Raw genomic sequence first — 21,583 nt, 5'->3', positions numbered from 1 at the left:
TTGTGCCTGCACCAGCATTGTGCTCTTTCAGCTGAGGTGCCACATATCACCATCTATCATTCTTTACAGAGCAGACAAGCTCCAAACCCTATGTTCTGTGAAGAATTGTGGACGTCCTACGATTTAGTTCCTAGTGTTAGTTTCGGTATCCTCCTTCCTCTTAGATGTTCACAACAGTAGCATGTGAACATTCACCCAGTTTTGCTGTTTTCGAGATACTCATTCACAGGTTCTGTGTGATAACAATCTGCCCTTTGTCAAAGTCGCTTACCTCAATCGATTTCCCCATTTGCAGCCCATACCTTCACTAGGGTAGTCCCCCATCTGTGGTTGCTTCTCTTATGTACTTTTGTTATTGCTTCACATTCCTGCAATGCCACCAGGCGGCATTCAGTTTCATGGTGGGCAGTGGTCATAATGTTTTGACTTATCAGAGTATATCTGTATATTGTGTACTTTGTGTGTGTTTTTATTGAGGTTACTTATGCAAGCTTTATACTCGTGTAAATGTTTTTTTTTTTTTGGGCAACAACAGCAATTCATTTTGATACAGTGCTAATTTGGAGATAAAAATTATGCTTTGTCCCTTCTTGTCTCCTCAATACAGTAAATAATTTAGAACTAGTTCTTTCATTCTCTTCGTAGTTTTTTAGGATCATGTTGTTTTTCTCTGTTGCTGCCTTGATCTCAATTAGTTTTGCTAATCATTGTTGAGTGATCATTTTTGTTACCAGAAGTACTATGTAATTATACTCTTGCCTCCTATTTAAGCTGTTTTTATTTCAGCCACTTCTTGTGAATTTCATAACTAGGTTTTTTTTTCAAATACTTGTATTTGTATACCTTTTTATAAATAGACAACTGTCAGTCTAATCTCATTTACTGTCAGAAGTTAATTCTGCCATTTAGGTTGGCTGAAGAGTGTGCCAGGGGAGCCTAATCGAGCATTTTGCCTCTACTGTAACCGAAGCCTTCATGCTCATTGTTTAAGTCTTTTAAAACATTTATGTACATTAAAGCACACAAGAGCTGCACAGGCCATCGCCCCAGAGCAGGTAGTTTAATTTATATAACCATTAGTCTTATCTACATTTTGGTATTTGTGAAAGAAAATCTAAATTATATGTTACATAAATTATGTTGCTAGCTAAGAATGTGAAGAATAATGTGGCATATTTAAGTCTTTCAGATTCTCCAAAAATGTACTTAAATCATTGGGCTGTATCTGTTAAAAATTAATTTCTATCTAAGACAATTTGAAAGTTGCTGTTGGGTATTTTGGTTAGAAGAGGTGCAACTGACAATCTCAGAAACTAGTCAGTTGTTACTAGATGATGGCCCAATAATCCAAAACACAGTTTACTTTTCACCCTTAAAATTCTGGATTCCTGAGATTGGAATATTTCCTTTCTGCGCCCCTGTGATAATATCACAGAAGAAGTTATAATAGAAAATTCATTTTATCAGGTTCCACCACTTTATAACTGAGATGCCTGTGACAACATTTGAAGCAGTCTTTGGAGGAACACTGATAATATTATAAAATAGTTGATCAAATGTTAACATACGTCCCATGAACTTTTTCATTGCTGTCAGCTCTTTCGTCCTGAATCAGTAGAATTCCAAGAACTATATCAGCGCACACTCCGCTGCAGAGTGAAAATCTCATTCTGGAAACTATGACCACGTTAGCTCTTGCCATCATTAATGATCAAACAATATTTTAAAGGAAGAGCACCATTGTTGACATTATGCACGTTTAGAGGATCCATAAACTGCACTGTACATTGCCTTGTACTGCTTACTGAATTCAAGCCTAACTCTTCCTCTACAGTTTTCACCCCTCCAACACATTTGCCTCCATTCTCAAATTGACAATTCTTTGATACCTCAGGATGTTTCCTATCAACTGATACCTCCTTTTAGTCAAGTTCACCCTAAATTACTTCTCCACCCCCACCTTCGCCTATTAGATTCAGTATCTTCTCAGTAGTTATCCAATCTGCTTATCTAATCTTTAGGGTGTTTCTGTACATTTTAAAACATTCTGTTCGCCTCTTGTCCACATTTCACTTATATATGAAGTTCCATTCTTATACAAATACTTTTATAGACTTCCTAAGGCCGGTATTACACTATCAAATTTCTTTGTCAGATATCTTTGTCAAATGTCGTCCAATATTTGATCAAATCTAGGGCCTCGCTGTAGATTTGATGAAAGAAGTCGCTTGTCTTCTGTTCACTGCAATGTGACTTGTTACCACATGTAGCGCTAGCATCGCTGCATTCTGTCGTCTGTAGTGTTTTTATAAACATTGCCGGTAAATACAATTGGTGTGTGCCGACAACTACAAAATTAATAGAGATGTATGAAGCTGATGAGGTGCTTTACTACGCGAGGCACGCTGAATACAAAAATAGATTACGAAGATTGGAGACCTGACCTGACCTAACCTAACCTAACCCTCTCCTGTAGCACGGAATCGGAGTGTTACAGTGAGCCTGTCTTCTGCAGATGTAGCAGTTCTTAAGTGAATATTATGCTTTGTGATATGAGGATACACTTCATTGAGCACATACAGAAATGTATGCTAATCCATTCTTAAGTAATTGATGTACAACTTGACGTCATCCACTGTAAGCTCATGTAATAAATTAATAAATTTTGTTGAATGCTTTTATCGTGTCATCGTAAAACCCACGGCTTCACTCAGAACACTGTTCAAATGATTCTGGAACACTGCCTGTTAGCCATGTAAATGACCAGTTATTTGGAAATGAAGATGAAAATTGGCAGCTGATGAAAGTCATAATGAGATTGTCCAAGACATGTTAACTACATATGACAGTGAAGAACAATCAGAAATTTTGCCAGTACAGATCGTGCGACATAGTGATGCTGTGAGTGCATTTAACACACAGGTCACGTGGGCTGAGGAAAATGATGTAGAAGCAGCTGATGTTTTAGTTTTAAGGAAGCTGCTAGAGAAAGCTTTAAAAATCTCTTTGTTCTCAAAAAAACATACGAAGATTGATGATTTCATATCACGGGCAAAGCCAATTGATGAACATAAAAATGATTGAAGCAGAAAAAATTAAATTGTTTTTGCTTTTCAGTTAATGTGTTTGTTGCTGTAATATGCGCATAAAGTATTGTTAACATATGATCTGAGTTCTACAGAGTATTTTTGTTTTGTTTTGTGAGTCAATTAAATGTCATAATATTTAAAAAAAAAAAAAAAAGACGACCTGCACTTTTCATTGAAAATCCAGCAGTTTCTGTAGGCCCTAATCCGACATATCCCAGTCCCGTATGTGTAGGACTACAGAGACTCTACTGTGGATAAATATTGCAATTCTTGAAGAGTTCGTTGGTGCTTATTAGTGGGGCAGTGCAAATCTAATGATTCAAATTGGTGGTGGGCAATTTGAATACCGGTCTGGTTAGTATAACAGAGGGTTTGCCCCTTTCAGCTCCACCCAAAGTAATGATTCATCATAGACAAACAAGACCTCAGAATGGTAATTTTCTAATGGCTAAACCCAAATACTTGTAGGCAAATGTGACACTTGCGTGTTTTATATCATTCCAACTTTATTTTCTGCCCCCGCCCCCCCCTTTTCTCTCTCTCTCTCTCTCTCTCTCTCTCTCTCTCTCTCTCTCTCTCTCTCTCTCTCTCTCTTTTTCCCTTCATAACATATTATAACCTTCAGGATGACAGTGAAAAAATTTAGACTATATTATGAAACAGATATATGGCTACTCACCATGTAGTGGAGAGGCCGAGTCGCAGATAGGAACAAGAAAAAACTGTCAAACATGTAAGCATTTACATGACCACAGCCTCCAACTGCAGAGGCTGTGGTTGTGTGTGTGCGAGTTGTGTTTGCTTCATTACGTGAGAGAGAGGGTGTGTGTGTGTGTGTGTGTGTGTGTGTGTGTGTGTGTGTGTGTAATTCTGGTGAAGGCATTTCTGACCGAAAGCGTACTTTTTTGACTGCCTTGTTGTTCTGCCTATTTGCGACAGCATCTCTGCTATATTGTGAAAAGCAATCTATCCTTCTCATAATATTGTCGTTATTACATGCTGGATTTTCCGTAGTGAAAAAAATTTTCCCACATTTCTTAACTCACACATACTAATTAGGTTCATTGTTTTGCTATTAATAAGTTTCTTGTATTACTATGTTACTTTTTATTCAGAAGTATAGTGTTACTTCATTTGTAAATTAATAGAAATACAATAACTATGTTTTTAGTTCCCATGTGATATTGGTGGAGAGAAAAATACAGAGGCACAACAAAATTTGATTGGTAGTGAAGAAAGTGGAATTGAGGCTGCATGTCAACAAATTATTACCAATAACAGAGTCAGTGTCGAGCAAAATATGTTGAGCACTGAAGGCAGTATTGTAGCTGCTCAGAAGGTAAGTCTTTTACTAAAGTATCAAATGTATTTTATATTGCCACTAACTTGAAACCCTTGTCACTCTTTCATATCTGTTTCTTCAACAGCATTCCCCCTTGCTTTTAAAAATGATTTTCAGCATTATTTTCAAGATCCTAGGATCTTTTTATGTCCTCTACAAAAGGAAGGATCCCGCATAAGCCCCATCCACCCTCTCTCTCTCTCTCTCTCTCTCTCTCTCTCTCTCTCTCTGTCTCATATTACTTGTCTTTATCTGGACTTTCCTATATATTTATGATTAGAAAATAATGTCAACCAAATCAACATGCCACATCATAAATATTGTCAGCAAATTGCAGAGGGGGCAGTACAAGGACAGTAATTTAAAAGCAATTTATAGAATTTTTAGGTGACTTCACACAGAATTTGCAGAATAATTACTCACCTTCCGCAGCTTGTATGGTGGACAAACACTACATTGATAAGATTAAGTAAGGCAAGTACAGAGATACAAAGGCAGTAGTGTTTCCATAGTATCATTTGTAACAGAATAGGAACAAAAATGGAAAGGGGAGAGTTTTAATACTAGTATTTTCTAGCTTTGGCTGCAAACCATGTGAAAGTGAAATCAAAAGTCTGGCAAATTATTATGAAATAACTTTTGTTCAATAGCATGACTGTTTTTAAACATGATTCTTATAAGTTCAAATGCTGGACAATCTGGTAGGGTGACATCTCCAACCAGTGTTCAGTAATCCAAACTTACATTCATGTGAAGTCAACATATCTTTTAAAATCCTACCAATAAGCACAATGACTTGGATGCAATTGCAGGGATTGATAACCCTGATGTTTTAATTATAACTGAATATTAGTATACAAATGAACTAATTAGTATATGTCAACCACTTCCATGATCTTTTTTTCTGCCTTCAGCAGCAAAGAGAAAAGTGATGATAGGATAGCAACTTTTACTGTGAGAGGTAGCAAATATAACATAAAAAGTATTTTTGGCATAGAGAGGGTATAATGGAATCAGCAGCAACTGGGGGAAATGAGAACTTAATCATTATGGGTCTATACAGACCTCCCTGTGGTAGTCTTCTTCTTCTTCTTCTTCTTCTTTTTTTTTTTTTTTTTTTTTTTTTTTTTTTTTTTTTTTTTTTTTTAAGAACGGATCTTCAGTCCCCTTTGAAGTACTCCCCACTTGCACTAATACACTTGTCTAATCTTTTGTGATGTTTGACAGAACCTCCATTGTTTTTTTCTCTTCACCTCAGCAAAATGCTTTCCTTTCATATTTCTTTTCACTGGAGGGGAAAAAAAATGTCACATGGGGCAAGGTCAGGTGAGTGTTGGGTGGTGGGGGGGGGGGGGGGGTGGGGGAGGTTGAGGAATAGGGGTCATACCATTTCTGGTCAAGAACTGTCGTACAGACAGGGCTGTATAAGCAGGAGCATTGTCATGATGGAAAAACCATTTACCCAACTGCCACAAAATGGCCAATTCTGCTGCACTTGTTGCCTAGTATTTTCAAAGCTTCCAAGGAGAAAGCCTGGTTAACTTTCTGACCATGCAGAACAAGCTCTGCATATACAACTCCTCTCACATGGGGAAAAAACCTCGTTTTAACATTTGGTTTCACTTCACGAGATTTCTTGAGGAAAGGTGAACTTGGAAGTCTTCCACTGCCTTAATTGTTGCTTTGATTCAAGATCGTAAGCATAGCACAAAGTTTTGTCGCCTTTGATAATTTTTTGAAAAAAGATTTGGATCATTTTGAGACTCGTCTTTCAAAGCACAGTATGCTTCCACATGATCCTATTTTTGGTCATCAGTCATGGCATGAATTTGGCAGACACCTTATGGCCATTGAAGGATGGCCAGAATGATGTCTGAAATCAACTGATGTTTCACCATTTTTTAAATGAGAAAACTGCTGAATCACTTGAGTTTTCCTCGTAGCTTTGTCCTTGTATTCTGTTTTTAACATTTCAGGAGTTTCTATTCCACTTTTTCCAAGCAAAAAGCAGAATTTCACCACTGCAAGCTGTTCACAAAAATCAGCCATTGCAAAAGTCAGTCACACAAAACAGTTGTCACTATAAACTCTGCCGAAACTAATCCTGACCTCCTTCAATGACAGCACTTGGCTTACTGTCACTGGAATATTCGCACTTTGTCCTCCTAGCAGCAAAACACAGTACTACGAAAGCTTTGCCCACCAATTTTTTTTTTTTTTTTTTTAAACCCCGTTCACTGTCTGCTGACGCTAGCTTGAAATTTCTGCTGACGCCAGCTCGAAAAAGCTAATGTTAATGCTAGATCAGTTTAATTTTACTTTCCTGAGAATTGAGCCAACTGGAGAGGTCAGTAGCAGCAAATCGTTTATTGATAGCATTGTAATTAACATGTCTCACTTTGCAGTTTTGAACCTCGCCAGTTTCTGACCTCCAAGCTTTTCAGGGGCTGATAGAAGCTGAAAATCATTATGTCAGCAGCAAAAATAAAAAAGAAAAAAAAAGTCACAAGAAGAACCACCCATGAAGACAATATTTAAAATCACAACAATAGGCTTTTTAGCTGAAAATGCTAGGAAAAGAACTACTTAACTCGCAGTGAATTTGCACCAGATTTTTATTATTGCTTCATTGTCTCATGTCCAGAAATTGCCTTTCCAATAAATGATTGCAAAAAATACAAAATAGTCATTCCATTTTGCAAAAAATACAAAAAAGTCATTGCATGAAGTGAAAACAGTGAGAGAAAAACTCAGACTTTTCCAGTGAGCTGTGCTAAAGTGTGTCATTCTTGATGGATTAAAGGTCGAATTTAACAACTATCATGAATATTACAAAGATCTACTATTATAAGCTAGATGTAAACCCATAGTAATAATCTAGTAACACTGGCATAACTGCTTGGAAACTTATAAGTAGATTTAGTGATTGCAAGGAGAAATCAGCCAGTAATTTACCATCAGCTATAAAGGGATTACCATCAAATGCCAATATCAGATCGTAAATGTTTTTAATGAGTAGTTTTCTTCTGTTGGGAAATTGATCAGTGAACTCTCCAACAATATCCAGTATATGTATAAGCATATTCCTGTTAAAGAAAGCACATGGTTGTCCACTAGCACATTAAAAAGTTTCATAGACAATATGACTGCTGTCATGACCACAGCAGTAAATGATGTAACTGCATTATGTAGTCTTCCAAGCAGTCAGAAAATAGAACAAGTAACTCTGATTTACAAGAAAAGTTATAAATCCACAATTGTAAACTGTCAACCTATTGCAATCTTAACTGAATTTTCTAAAGTAATTGAGAAAGACCAATGACAATCCTGAGTCAGCACAATCTAATCTTTGAAAATCAGAATACGTTATGAAGAACTTGTCATCTTAAAGAGCTGTAGCACGTTAGACATGCAAATAGATTCCTCAGCCAGTATGCTGTACAAAAACATTTTTGCTGTAAACATGATTACCAAATTTTGTAAAGATGTGTATGAGCTAAAAACTGTGTATTGTTCATTATTCTCACCAAATTTGAAGTATGTTGTATAAGTATGGAGTGTAGCAATGCAAACTAACCTAATGATATTACTAATGCTGCAGGAAAAAGCTGCCAGAATTACTTGTATGCCCAACACATAGAATCATGTCGGAACCGGTTTGTATAAAGTTATATTACTTGTGAAAACAATAAATTCAAACTTAAACTGTGACTTAAATCAGCATGATACCCAACAAAAATTAAGATATGATGTAAATACCCACAGAACTGGGTTGTATGAAAAAGATGCACTTCCAGCTGGGCTCAAGTTAGCCCATGCTTTATGTAGAAAGCTCACAGCCCTTCCCATTTATAACTTAAAATACCAATTAAAAATAATTGTAATTTAAAATCCATTTTTTCCCTATATGAGTTCCTTTCAAAAATTTAGTACTTTTTGAAAATGTTTTTATGGAGAATAAAATAGCAACCTTAATGGAATATTTTGAAAATAAAATTAAAGCAGTCATGATTGCAATAGAACATTTACTGGATTAGATTAGATTCAGCTTTTTTTCCATAGACCCAAAAATGAGATTATTCTCATTGGTCTGGTACAAGTCAGAAAGAATAACATAAAAAACATAAAACATTTGAATATAATACTCACTACCCTGATCATATATTAGGAGACGGTCAAAATATGTGAATACATTACAGTAAACTGGAACTGCTGATATTTACGGAATTGGTACACTGTCAGAATGAAACATAGTTATGCACTTTTAATAAATTCATCATACACAAAATACCTAATCTTCACTGTTGTAACAAAGGGGTGAGGATGGTGGAGAGTAGGTGAAGGATGTGGGAGGCTAGATTTCAGAGTTGTTGGTCAGTGAGTGCCAAGATTCTTTCAGTGTGAGCACAATAACCAGCTACAATGAGACATCCAGCATCATTGAGTTTGTGGATTTTGGGGAGCATATAGAAGGTGGGTGTGTGGGGTGTCATAATGGCAAGAAGAGAAATGGATTCAGGGGTGAGGTTCTGGGAAGGGCCTAAAGGCTTTATGCAGAGATTGCAGGCTATGTTGGTTTTCTGGGATGGAATCAGTCTGGCACAGTTCACAGGTGGATGAGTCAGACAGTTGGTGTAGGACTCCCACCAGGTAATCACAGCTTCATGCTGACAGCCATGGAACCTTTGTCTGCATGTAGAATGATGAGCTGAGGATCTGTTTTGAGACAGTATATGGCTGTCCTTTTTTCTGTTGAAATGTTGATTTTGTGAGGAAGGGACCAGGGGAAGGATGGTGAGGCCAAGTTGGAGGTAAGGAATTCCTGGAGTGTTGCTGATGGTGGTTAGGGGGAGGGGAGAGGATCACAATTGGATGGTGGTACAAACTGGGAGAGGCAGAGTTTAGTGTTGAGATTAGGTTGACTGTGGTTGGAGGGCCTGGTGGCAGAGAAATGTTTCCATCACAAGGACTTGAAGAAGTAGAGTAGGCCTTTGACAAGTCCAGCATTGTTAAGTTTGAATGTAGAACTGAAAGTGAGGCCTTTGAATAAGAGTGAAACTTATGTGGCTGACAGTGTCAGTGGAAAAGTTAACAACAGTGTTTTGGGGTTGTTTTTTCTCTGGATTTAGCAATGTGTTGAAAGGAAATTTTGGGAGATGGGGAAAGTTGAAAAGATCAGCTAGGCAAGGTCAGGGTGCTGTGAGGGTTCGACAAGGAGGAACATTGTGGGTAGGATAGGGGCTGGATAATAGTGGCATGAGGTGGCAGAATGATGCCATCAGACTGGATATCTTATGTAGGAGATGTCTCAAATACTTTTCCAGATGCTGGAGTGCAAGGAATTTGATTTCAGAGATGTGATGCATGTAGTAGTGATTGCATGGTAGCAGTATGTTGCAGAGGGGGAGAGGTGGTTCTAGGATGTCTGTGCCATGGAGAAATTTTTGCATTACCAGATGTGTGAGGGAAAGAGACAGGCAGAATCTGAAAAGGTGAAGAGGTCATTGTGAAAGGAGGAATGGGAACTAGAGAAAGGAATTTTATGGTAGACCGTTTGAGGGAGGGGGTATTCCATGGTTTAGGCAGCATTTAAGGAACAAGATGTGACAGAGTTTCAGCCCGTGAATGGTATATTTCTCTGAGGTATGGCAGTGGGGAAACAGAAAATGATGCAGGAATGGGCAAATGAAAGTATTAGGTAGATGTGGGACAGTTGGACAACAGGAAAAGATACATAAAATACATATAGATATTCAAAAATATGTAAAAATATACAAAAATGCACATAAAAAAAGGAAAAAAGAACAGAACAGGTAAGGGAGGATGCAATTTTGGGGTCAGGGAAGAGGGTGGAGGTAGACTGGTTAAATTCACAAGAGCCTGTGGCACAACAGCTAAAACCTCATGTAAAAAAATCTCATATCACTGTTATCCTTTCCACCAAAATCCTCAGCTCCACAGAAGTTTCAGTCCTATCCAAAGACCTCACCTTAAACCCAGATTTAACCATGTTGGGCTTGTCAAAGACTTCCTCTCCTCTTCCCGATCCCTGCCTCTCCCAGTTCATATCACCATCCAACAGAGATATTTCCCCCTCCCACCTAACCACCTTGTTATTTATTTAGCGTATGGCTAATACAGACGTATCATGAAATTACATATACATATGTACATATTGACACACAAGAAACTTAAGTTTGTCTTTACAACTGAATATCCAGTCCTTCAATCCAGCGCACTGCATCTGGAGTTGCTAGCAGGAAGTCCTCTTTGGCGCCGTGATAGGCTCGAATCCTGCATTCACTGACAATGTGGTGAACAGTCTGGTATGGAGCCCCGCAGTCACAAGCTGGATCAGGCAGCTTGTTCCACTTAAAGAGAGCATCCCTGCATTGCCCATGGCTGGTACAGATTCTGTTTAGAGTAGACCACGTCTTGCGTGGTAAGTCGAATCCACTTGGAAGTTTAGCACCTGAGAAGATGTTATGCAGGTGCACATCTGTCACTGCTTCCCACCGACCTTTCCATTCTTCAAGAGGTTTGAAATTCTTAGCAACCATGTCAGCAGCATCGCACAGAGTTGGATGACGTGATTTCAGTCTCTTGCGATTTAAAAGTGGCAGGTCGCTATGCACGGGTAGGTTAGAATTCCTGGAGATCTTGTGGAATTCTCTCATAAGGGCAGTACATCTGCGTAGATCAGGAGGCATTATACCGGTTAACAGTGGAAGCCAATAAACTGGAGTAGATCTGATTGTGCCAGATATTATGCGCATTGTCGTATTCAGCTGGGTATCAACAAGCCTTGTATGATGACTATTCATCCAAACAGGTGCACAATACTCAGCACTTGAGTATACCAAGCCCAGAGCTGAAGTTCGCAGGGTGGTTGCTGAAGATCCCCAGGTAGTTCCGCATAGCTTATGGAGGATGTTGTTTCGAGTCCTCAGCTTTTGAGCTAAGTTAAGAAGGTGTTGTTTGAAGCATAGTGTACGATCCAGGATGACACCAAGATATTTTGGGTTCCAGTTGTGATGAAGAATTCTGCCTCTGAAACTTACCTCCAGTTTTACATTCGCCAACTGGTTATTTAGATGGAAGCAACACACTTCTGTTTTACTCACACTGGGTTGGAGTCTCCAGATTTTGAAGTAATTGTCTAGTGGAGACAGGTCATTGGCTAAAATCTCTTCTGTTGTCTTCATTTCCTGGTGTTTGACGGCTAGAGCCAGGTCATCGACATAGCAGTATTTTCTGGACGAAGTGTCAGGTAGATCAGGTAGATATAGGTTGAACAGTAAGGGTGAGAGAACTGATCCTTGAGGCAATCCCTTGTTCAGCTTCCTCTCCTTACTTATGTTGCTTCCAGTGATTACCTGGAACTTCCGATCACTTAGCATGCTGTTAATCAGTTGAGCCATTGTTCTGCAGGGTATGATGCGGAGAAATTTGTAGATAAGGCCTTCCCTCCACACAGTGTCGAAGGCGGAAGTTAGATCAACAAATGCCACAGATGTTTTCTGCTTCATTTGGTATCCTGACTATGAAGGATGTGAGAGACAATACTTGGTCGCAGCAGCTACGCCCTGGTCTGAAGCCTGCCTGATCAACTGGAACGTTCTCTAAGATAGTGCTACTTATTCTGTTATATATTAGCCTTTCAAAAAGCTTGTAGCAGCAGCTGAGTAGGGAAATGGGGCGATAGTTTTCTACCCTGTTGCTGGGTTTGCCAGGTTTCAGAACAGATATTATCTTCACCTTTTTAAACTCAGATGGAAGTTGACCAGTCAGCAGGATGTCAGTGAAGAATTCTGCCAGCCATTTCGTAGCTTTTCCTCCCATATGGATCAGGAATTCTGGGTGGATACCATCGAATCCAGGTGCCTTAAGAGGTTTGAGGTCCTTCAGTCCAGAGTCAATGTCTGAAACTGTGAAGGGATGGGTATACTCAGATGAGGGAGATGCCTTCTTTTTAAGGTCATGAAGCTGTCGTCTGATATGTCTTGTATGTTTCTTGTCAGGAGGTACTCTTGAGGTGGTAATGATGTGGGAAGCAATTTGGTCTGGTGTTACTTCGGAATTTTTTCTGCATGCTGGTGCACTTCCTCCCAGTTTTCTCAGAAGACTCCATGCTTTCCTGCTCGAGTGGGTAAAGTCCATAATTTTGACTGTTTCTGCCCATTTCTGCCTCCGAGACATGTCCAAGCTGGACAATAGTTCCGTAGCTATCTCTGGGTCACCACTTTGCTGGAAGTATTGGTACAGTGTTTCACTTTCCTCATTCCATCCTGGAACATATTCTTTTCGGTATCCTCTTGGCATACACTTTTTAGCTGTTGCTGTTACTGCACCAATGAAGCGTTGATAGTTATTATGTGATGAAGGTATCCATCGAATGGTCTTATCCAGTTCCGTTGAAAACTTCATCCAGTCGGCTTTCTGGAAATTCCATCGAGCATGCGGAGTTGATCGTATGACAGGAACAGTGCAGCCAATTTGTATTATTACAGGTCTGTGTTGGCTGTGAGGAAAGGCATCTATCACTTTCCTTGTGGTGTTGATGGGAAAGCCAGTTTCGTTGCAGCTGACAAAGCATAAGTCAGGATTTGAATCCTTGTCCCAAGCAGCTGACCTGAAAGTGCCTTGATCTTTGGCATCAAACACTAGATGAATATTATTCTCTTCGATCCATTCTGCAAGCATGCTCCCATTTTCATCATTTTGAGAGTACTTCCAAAGTTCATGGTGACTATTGAAGGCTCCTATGTAAATTGCAGGATGTTCTGCTGTGTGTAGGACAAAATCAGGCCATGTTGTTTTGGGTGGTTTGTAAACATTTGTAATAGTAATGCCGTGCAATTGTATGACAACTGTATGTATATCTGTCTCCACACTTACAGAAATCAGCAAAGCTTCGTTTATGTTGTTACGGACATACGTAGCAATTCCATACACCTCGTGGTAAGTTACACCAAGTGCAGAATATCCAGGAATTCGACCTCGGCTTCGGAATATTTCTTCGCTGGAAACACGAGTTTCTTGAATGGCGACGACATCGATATTGTTGTCCAGCAAAAATTTTGACAGGTAGTCACACTTTGCCCTGCTAATGCTTTCGATATTCAGTTGAAGGAGTCTGATAGTTGGTCCAATGTTTCTTGTTAATGAGCTCTGAAAAGAACTGTTTCTGCTATTTAGTTGATATGTCATTGCCAGGAGATCCTATGGATAGTCTGGCTGCCTGTAATCACTGTTGCTCAATTAGCACCACCCAGGAGGCACGTGTAGGGTATTTTAAGGTTAAACCCACGGACGTGAGCAACGCTACCTCCCAACCACCTTGTGATCACCTTCTAGGAATTTCTTACCTCCATCTTGCCCTTACCATCCTTTCTCTGGTCCCTTCCTAAGAACACCAACCTTTCGGCAAAAGAAAGGACAGCCACACACAGCCTGAAAACAGATCATGACTTAAAATACTACCTGCAGACAAAGGTTCCATGACATCATTCTGAATCGCAGTGACTACATGGCAGATAGCTTCCGCCAGTTGTCTGATTCCTCCATCTATAAACTCTGTCAGCATGCCAATTTGCTCCAATCCCAAAGCCCAACATAACCTCGAATCCCTGCTTAAAGCCTCAGGCCCTTCCCAGAACCTCTCCCTTGAACCTATTTCTTTCCTTACACCTATGACGCCCCCACACACCCACCTTCTACATCCTCCTAATAGTTCTGGATGCCCAATTGTAGCTGACAGAATTTCTGTCCTCACTGACCAACTGCCTGACATCAAGCCTCCCACATCAAAGATTTTGACAACTGCCCTCCTTCCCACATCAAAAAATCCCTTCCATACAGCCTGATCACCCAGGGATGGCTTACCTCCAATGACAAGATCTCTCTTGCCCAGTATGCTGAAGGTCTCACTAAGGCCTTCACAGACAAGCACTATCCCCCATACCTAGCCCACAAACAGATTACCCCTGCTATATCCCTACACCCCCCGTCCCCTCCCCTCCCAGTATCCCCAAGAACTATCTGAAATGCAGTGCCCCCTTTGTCACCCAATACCACCCTGAACTGGAACAATTGAACCTCATTCTTTGTCAGGGTTTTGTTTATCTATCATCATGCCCCGAAATTAGGGACATCTTACCCAAAATCCTTCCCACTCTTCCTACAGTGATGTCTTGTCATCTCCTCAGAGCTCTCCTCCCCTCACTCTCATTGTGCACTGCTCTCTGTCAACGCATCCAACAATCTTTTCCCCTTCAATGCTCCTTTCCTTTCCACTCACTGACTCTGGGCCAGGGCACCTTAACCTCATTCCTTCACAACCTGAACACCTCCTCTTCCATCCACTTCACTTGGTCCTCCACAACCCAGCATACCACCTTCCTGGACATTGATCATCTCCTCCCTGATGGTGCCATCCACACCTCTGTCCACATTAAACTCAACAACCACCAGCAGTACCTGCATTTTGTCAGCTGCTACCACTTCCACACCAAAAATTCCCTCACAGACAGCCTGGCTAGCCAGGGATGGTTGATCTACTGAGACGGAAGCTCTCTTATCCGGTATGTTTGAACGTCTCACTAATGCCTTGACAGACAGGAACTATCCCCTAGACCTAGTCCGCAAACAGATTTCGCAAGCCATATCCACACACACCCCCAATCCCCCCACTACCTCCAAGAAACAGCTACCAAGGAGCACACCCTTCATCACACAATACCAGCCTGGATGGGAACAGCTAAACCACATCCTTCATCAGAGCTTTATTTATCTATCATCGTGCCCTGAAATTATGGACAACCTACTCAAAATACTTCCCACCCCTCCTACAGTGGTGTTCCGTCGCCCATCCAGCCACCACAACATCCTAATCCATTCCTATAAAACAGCCAATTCCAGCCGCTCCTTATCACAGGGATCATATCCCAGAGTGAGACACAGATCCAAGACCTGCCCAATCAACCCATACAGCACTTTGTATTTCACTCCTGACACAAGCTTATCTTACCCCATCACAGGCCAGTCCTCTTGTGAAAACAGCCATGTCATGTACCAACTCTGCTGCAATCATTGTTCAGTTTTTATCTTGATGTGACTACCGACCAGCTGTCCACGAGAATGAATGGTCACTACCTTACTGTGGCCAAGAGCAAAGTGGACCACATGCAACATGCAACTGAACATAGCATTCTCATTTTCAAAGACTGCTTCACAATCTGGGCCATATGGATCCTCTCCTCCACCACCAGCTTTTCTGAACTGCGCAGACAGGAGTTGTTCTTACAATACATTCTCCACTCCTGAAATCATTCCACCTTCAACTTACAGTAACCCACTGTCCCCACACCCTTCACTTCATCTGTCCTGTCGTCTCCTCAGAATTCCCCTCCCCTCACTATCATTATGCACTACGCACCCAGCGATGTTTTCCCCTTCTCTGCTCCCCCATTCCTGCTCTCCTGTCCACCCCCAATTCTCCACTGCCTTCTGATGCTGCATCTGGCAGCTCTGCTCTGCCACTTCGAGTCCTTGCGAATCCCACCAGGCAGCGCTGTTTCCTCTTCCCCGACCCATACCCTGTTACCCTTTGCACTCCCCTGTCCCAGTCCACATTGTTTCTGCTGTTCACCATGTTTCAGTTGCATTCTGGTCAGAGCAGTCGTGTGTGTGTGTGTGTGTGTGTGTGTGTGTGTGTGTTTTTATTTATTTTTTGAAGAAGACTTTGACTGGAAGGTTGTATGTAAAAGTCTTTTTGTCATGCCTGTTTGCAACTCAACGAATAATCATTGCAGAGACTAACAATCTATCCTTGTCACAATATTTTCAAAATTAAAATAAGTTGTTCCCACGATAGCAGGAAGTTGCTGTGTATGAAGCAGATATCGTGGCTGCACAAATGTCAACTGCTGACTAGGGCAGAGGTGCTATGGGTCAAATATTGAATGTTCCACCCATGTTTATCACATTGCATCATTTAAAGTTAATTGGGCATACAGCAGATAATAGTGTTATTAAAGTAATGTATATGTAGAACAGTTGTACAAAAATTAATAAAAAAAGTTACATGACACACAAATAGTTACTACATCAAGCAGTTTGTCGAACTACATTTAAAAAAATACAGGAGACCTTTCCAGTTGTAATCGGCTGTAAGTGGATGGAGTATACTGTATTGGTATTTTAGGAAAACTCTTAGAGTGTAATTGTAGCAAAGAAACTGGCTGCCATGCAGGATAGAGATGCTGTTGATGTGCATAGAAACCACTGAAGAAAAGTGTGAAGTAACCATCATTACAACTGGCAACTGAAGTGTGTATAACATTAGGTATAAAGCAGTATATTATATAGAAATTATCCGTGTCATGATGAGTGGTAACCTAATATTACATGCACTTCTGTTGCCAGTCATCATGGCACTGCTAATTTCTACGTAATATACGACTTTATACCTAATACTGTATATGCTTCTGTTACCTGTCATCATGATTGTTACTCCATTGAAACCAACAGCACCACATAGCTCTGTATTTGCTATGATTATGTTGCATGAGTTTTTCTTGAAATGCCCACCGAGGGCTACCTAAATACATATAGCTGGGTATTCTCCTGTATTTATTTAAATGTATTTTGACAAACACCTTTACATAGCAGCTATTTATGTAGTGTTATGTAACATTTCTGTTAATTCTTATACAACTGTTTTATGTTTAAATTACCTTAATAATAGTTTTGTGTGTTACTGATGTAATGAAAGAAGTGATGAGCAGAGCATTAGTACTTAATCCTTAGCCCCTCTTTCTTAGTCAAAAGTTGACACTAATACATCCACGGTATGTGCTCTGCTCACAGCCATCACCTACCATCAAGGACATAACTTTTTAATTTTAGTCATATTTTATGTAGCTTACGTTAACTGTTATTATTAGATTTCCCTCTAAATCTATATTGTACTTATTTTTCAGAGCATATGGTCTGAAGACAATTGCTATTTGAGTGAAACTTCACCATTTTGTAATAAAAGTTACATTGCATCAAGAATGTTTTATTTTTAATTTCAAAACAAAACTTTAGTTTGTAACAAAAGTATTAACTGATGTGTTGAGAATAATAATCTGTATTTTCTGAATCTGTTTTATTTCAAGGGTTAATTTCTGATTATTCGATATTGAATAAACATTATTATTATGAAAACTTGAGAACCTTATTATACTTGCCTCAGCATAAATACGGAAATGTATGGTTTACTGGTGTTAAGCAATGATCTTTTTTCTAGGACAGTTACTAACTACACTAACCATTAGTATTCCACGTGCGATCAAGAGAGCTTGACAGACAAGTAAAAGTGTATTTAAGATATTTACATATCCCCACTATATTCTTTTCTGGCTCTTACGGCAATACCACAACACACTTCTGTACTGCATAGGGCCTGACAACGCTATTGGGAACAATGTGTGGGGACATGTCAGTAAATGAAACAGAGTATTTTAAATTTGTAGGTATTTATATTGATGATAATCTGACCCGTAAGCCCCTTGTTACAGCTGTCTTGAGTTCTGCAACTGTGCATTGCGGATAGTATCAGATTTTGGAGACATAAATTTCAGGTAGTTCTTTACTAATCATACTCTGATTCACTGATGTCATATGGCATTATATTCTTGGGTAACTCATCATAGAGGAACAATATGTTTGTTGCACAGAAGTGTGAAATAGACAATATGTGGTGTACACTCTAGAAGTTCGTGTAGACACATACCTTTCGATGAACTTTTGGACATATTGACAGCAGTCTTGTAGTACATTTACTCCCTTATGAAGTTTGTTGTCAACAGTAACTCACAGTTTGAAAGCAACGGAAACGTTTATAATTGTCATACCAAAAAAATAAGTGAATTACATTATCCACAGCCTCAGTGGGGCACAGGTAGGAGTGAGGTATTCAGCCATAAAAATCTTCGATCTTCTGCACAGTGATGCAAAAAATTAATATATAATAAAATTTATTACAAATACTAACTGAAAAGATATGTGCTTCATGGCTCCTCCTACTCCATAGCAGAATTTCTGAGTATGCTATAGTATGATGATGTGATTTTAAGAGAGAAGGAAGGAGAAAGTGTATTACAACTGTTAACTTGTTCAGCATCACAGTGAGTGGTTGCAATTTTGTTGAATGTAACATGCAGATAATTATACGAAACCAAACTAAAAACAGTATATTTTTGTTTTCCTGTATGACTGGACCACCTTGCTTTGGGTAACTAAGATTACATATCAATACTTGAGCAGTATGATTCACTATGTGATAAAAATTATCTGACCACCTGGCTGAAAATGACTTAAAAGATTGTGGCGCCCTCCATCAGTAATGCTGAGATTCAATATTGTGTTGGCCCACCCTTAGTTTTGATGACAGCGTCCACTCCCACAGACATTTGTTCAATCAGGTGCTGGAAGGTTTCTTGGGGAATGGCAGCCCATTCTTCATGGAGTACTGTACTGAGGAGAGGTATTGATGTTGGTTGGTGAGGCCTGGCATGAAGTCAGCGTTCCAAAACATCCCAAAGTTGTACTATAGCATTCAGGTCAGGACTCTATGCAGGCCAGTCCATTACAGGGATGTTATTGTCGTGTAACCCACTCCGTCACAGGCCGTGCATTATGAACAGGTGCTTGATCATGTTGAAAGATGCAGTAGCCATCCCCAAATTGCTCTTCAACAGTGGGAAGCAAGAAAGTGGTTAAAACACCAATGTAGGCCTCCATGAAAAACACGACCACACCATAACATCACCACCTCCGAATTTTACTGTTGGCACCACACACACCGGCAGATGACGCTCACCTGGCATTCACCAAACCCACACCCTGCCATCGGATCGCCACACTGTGTACTGTGATTCGTCACTCCACACAACGTTTTTCCATTGTTCAATCGTCCAATGTTCACGCTGCTTACACGAAGCGAGGCGTGATGTGCCCATGAAATCCAAGTTTTCTCACCTCCTGCCTGACTGTCATAGTCCTTGCAGTGGATCCTGATGCAGTTTGGAATTCCTATGTGATGGTTTGGACAGATGTCTGCCCATTACACATTATGATCCTCTTCAACTGTCGGCGGTCTCTGTCAGTCACCAGACAAGGTCGGCCTGTAAGCTTTTGTGCTGTACATGTCCCTTCACATTTCCACTTGACTATCACATCGGAAACAGTGGACCTAGGTATGCTTAGGAGTGTGGAAACCTTGCATACTGACGTATGACACAAGTGACTCCCAGTCACCTGACCTTGTTCAAAGTCAGTGAGTTCCGCAGAGCGCCCCATTCTGCTCTCTCATGATGTCTAATGGCTACTGAGGTTGCTGATATGGAGTACCTGGCAATACACTTAATATGAAAAATGTATATTTTTTGGGGTGTCCGCATACTTTTGATCACATAGTGTATGAGACTTTATGGCTCTGCATCAGTTGCTGCAGAAGCAGAAGCTATTTTTATTACTTTTTGGCATTCTTTTTGCAGTTATTAGTATTGTTTTGGATACTACAACATGAGTTAACTGTACCCACTTGCAGCACGCACTACTGATAATGCTGTCTATTGTGATGGTATGTAGGGTGCCCAGATGCTGATGTATATAAAAAAAGAGAACAAACAACTTCAAAAAGGATGACAAAGTTATAAAAAAAGAGGACACACAGAAAAATTCATTCAAATTTAATTTATTTAATAGCAAACATTCCTTAACTTTTATTGGTACTTCTGTGAAGATACAACTTCCTGTAGAGGTGTAGGCTTGCTTAGCAGATAGTTGTAAGAAGATACGCAGGAAAGTTCTTTTTAAAAAATACTGTACCATCAACATACCTTAATATATTCAATGATCAACCTGTTCCTGTCATCAGTCCACTGCATTTGTTTTGTGCATGATATACTGAAAAAGTTGCCAGCAACTTTTAACGATTCAGAATGACAAGCAATAGACTTACTTCCATGGAAATACTTGGCCCATCTTGTACTAGAAAAAAAACCACTAATTCAGGATCATTACTGTTCTGTTTCTGAAACTGCCTAAAATTACAGAATTGGGCAGAACATTTGCACATTCAATTTCAAAAGCTTTACATTAACTTGTAAATAAAAAAGGCTTTTTTCAACATATCTGTAGTTAACCTCTTTTTAAAGAGACATCCATTTGAAACAGGAAAAGTCGTCAAACATACAAAGCTATCATCTTAAATATTCATGGCACGATTGATACAGCTACATAACTTCCTCCATAAAAAGTTTAACTTATTTATCAAAGCCTTTTTATGTTGCAATTTCCAGCTGGTGTTTAACCTTTAGGCAAATGAATTTTTCATTTAATTGGTCCTTTGGCACCTTACATACAGAATCCAAAATTTGAATCACTTCAAGCACAGAATTGTCCTCCTTTTCTAGTTGCAGAATATTTAAATTGAACACAAACATCAATGAATGCAAATGCCATTAGTAGAGTTCATTTAAGTATTCTCAAAAAGCTGAAAGAAAACCTTTGGTGGCTTGCTTTCAGACAGTAAGTAAGATTTCAACAGAAAGATTATCAACTCTGTGCTGAATTGCACTATGCAAAATGTGAGCTAGACATCCCCATTGATTAAATTCTCGTTGTTCAAAGATGTCGTTTTTGTTGTTGTTGTTGTTGTTGTTGTTGTTTTGGTCTTCAGTCCAGAGACTGGTTTGATGCAGCTCTCCATGCCACTCTATCCTGTGCAAGCCTCTTCATCTCCCAGTACCTACTGCAACCTACATCCTTCTGAATCTGTTTAGTGTATTTATCTCTTGGTCTCCCTCCACGATTTTTACCCTCCACACTGCCCTCCAATACTAAATTGGTGATCCCTTGATGCCTCAGAATATGCCCTACCAACCGATCCCTTCTTGTAGTCAAGTTGTGCCACAAATTTCTCTCCAATTCTATTCAATACCTCCTCATTAGTTATGTGATATACCCATCTTATCTTCAGCATTCTTCTGTAGCACCACATTTCGAAAGCTTCTATTCTCTTCTTGTCCAAACTATTTATCGTCCACGTTTCACTTCCGTACATGGCTACACTCCATACAAATACTTTCAGAAACGACTT

The 21,583-nt window shown here is 39.7% G+C and overlaps 1 protein-coding gene across 3 annotated transcripts in view; it reads left to right on the top strand.

Moving 5' to 3' along the window:
• The window catches only part of LOC124612448, a 76,843-nt gene that overhangs the window by 23,990 nt on the left and 31,270 nt on the right, over positions 1 to 21,583 (top strand). For all 3 annotated transcript variants that reach the window (XM_047140669.1, XM_047140668.1, XM_047140670.1), the window contains 2 exons: positions 910 to 1,055; positions 4,261 to 4,428. In XM_047140669.1, the coding sequence (XP_046996625.1) occupies positions 910 to 1,055; positions 4,261 to 4,428 (314 nt within the window). The remainder of the gene's footprint in view (positions 1 to 909; positions 1,056 to 4,260; positions 4,429 to 21,583) is intronic.

This window comes from Schistocerca americana, chromosome 4, assembly GCF_021461395.2.
Source record: "Schistocerca americana isolate TAMUIC-IGC-003095 chromosome 4, iqSchAmer2.1, whole genome shotgun sequence".
NCBI lineage: Eukaryota > Metazoa > Arthropoda > Insecta > Orthoptera > Acrididae > Schistocerca > Schistocerca americana.
This window is presented reverse-complemented; position numbering and strand designations above follow the sequence as displayed.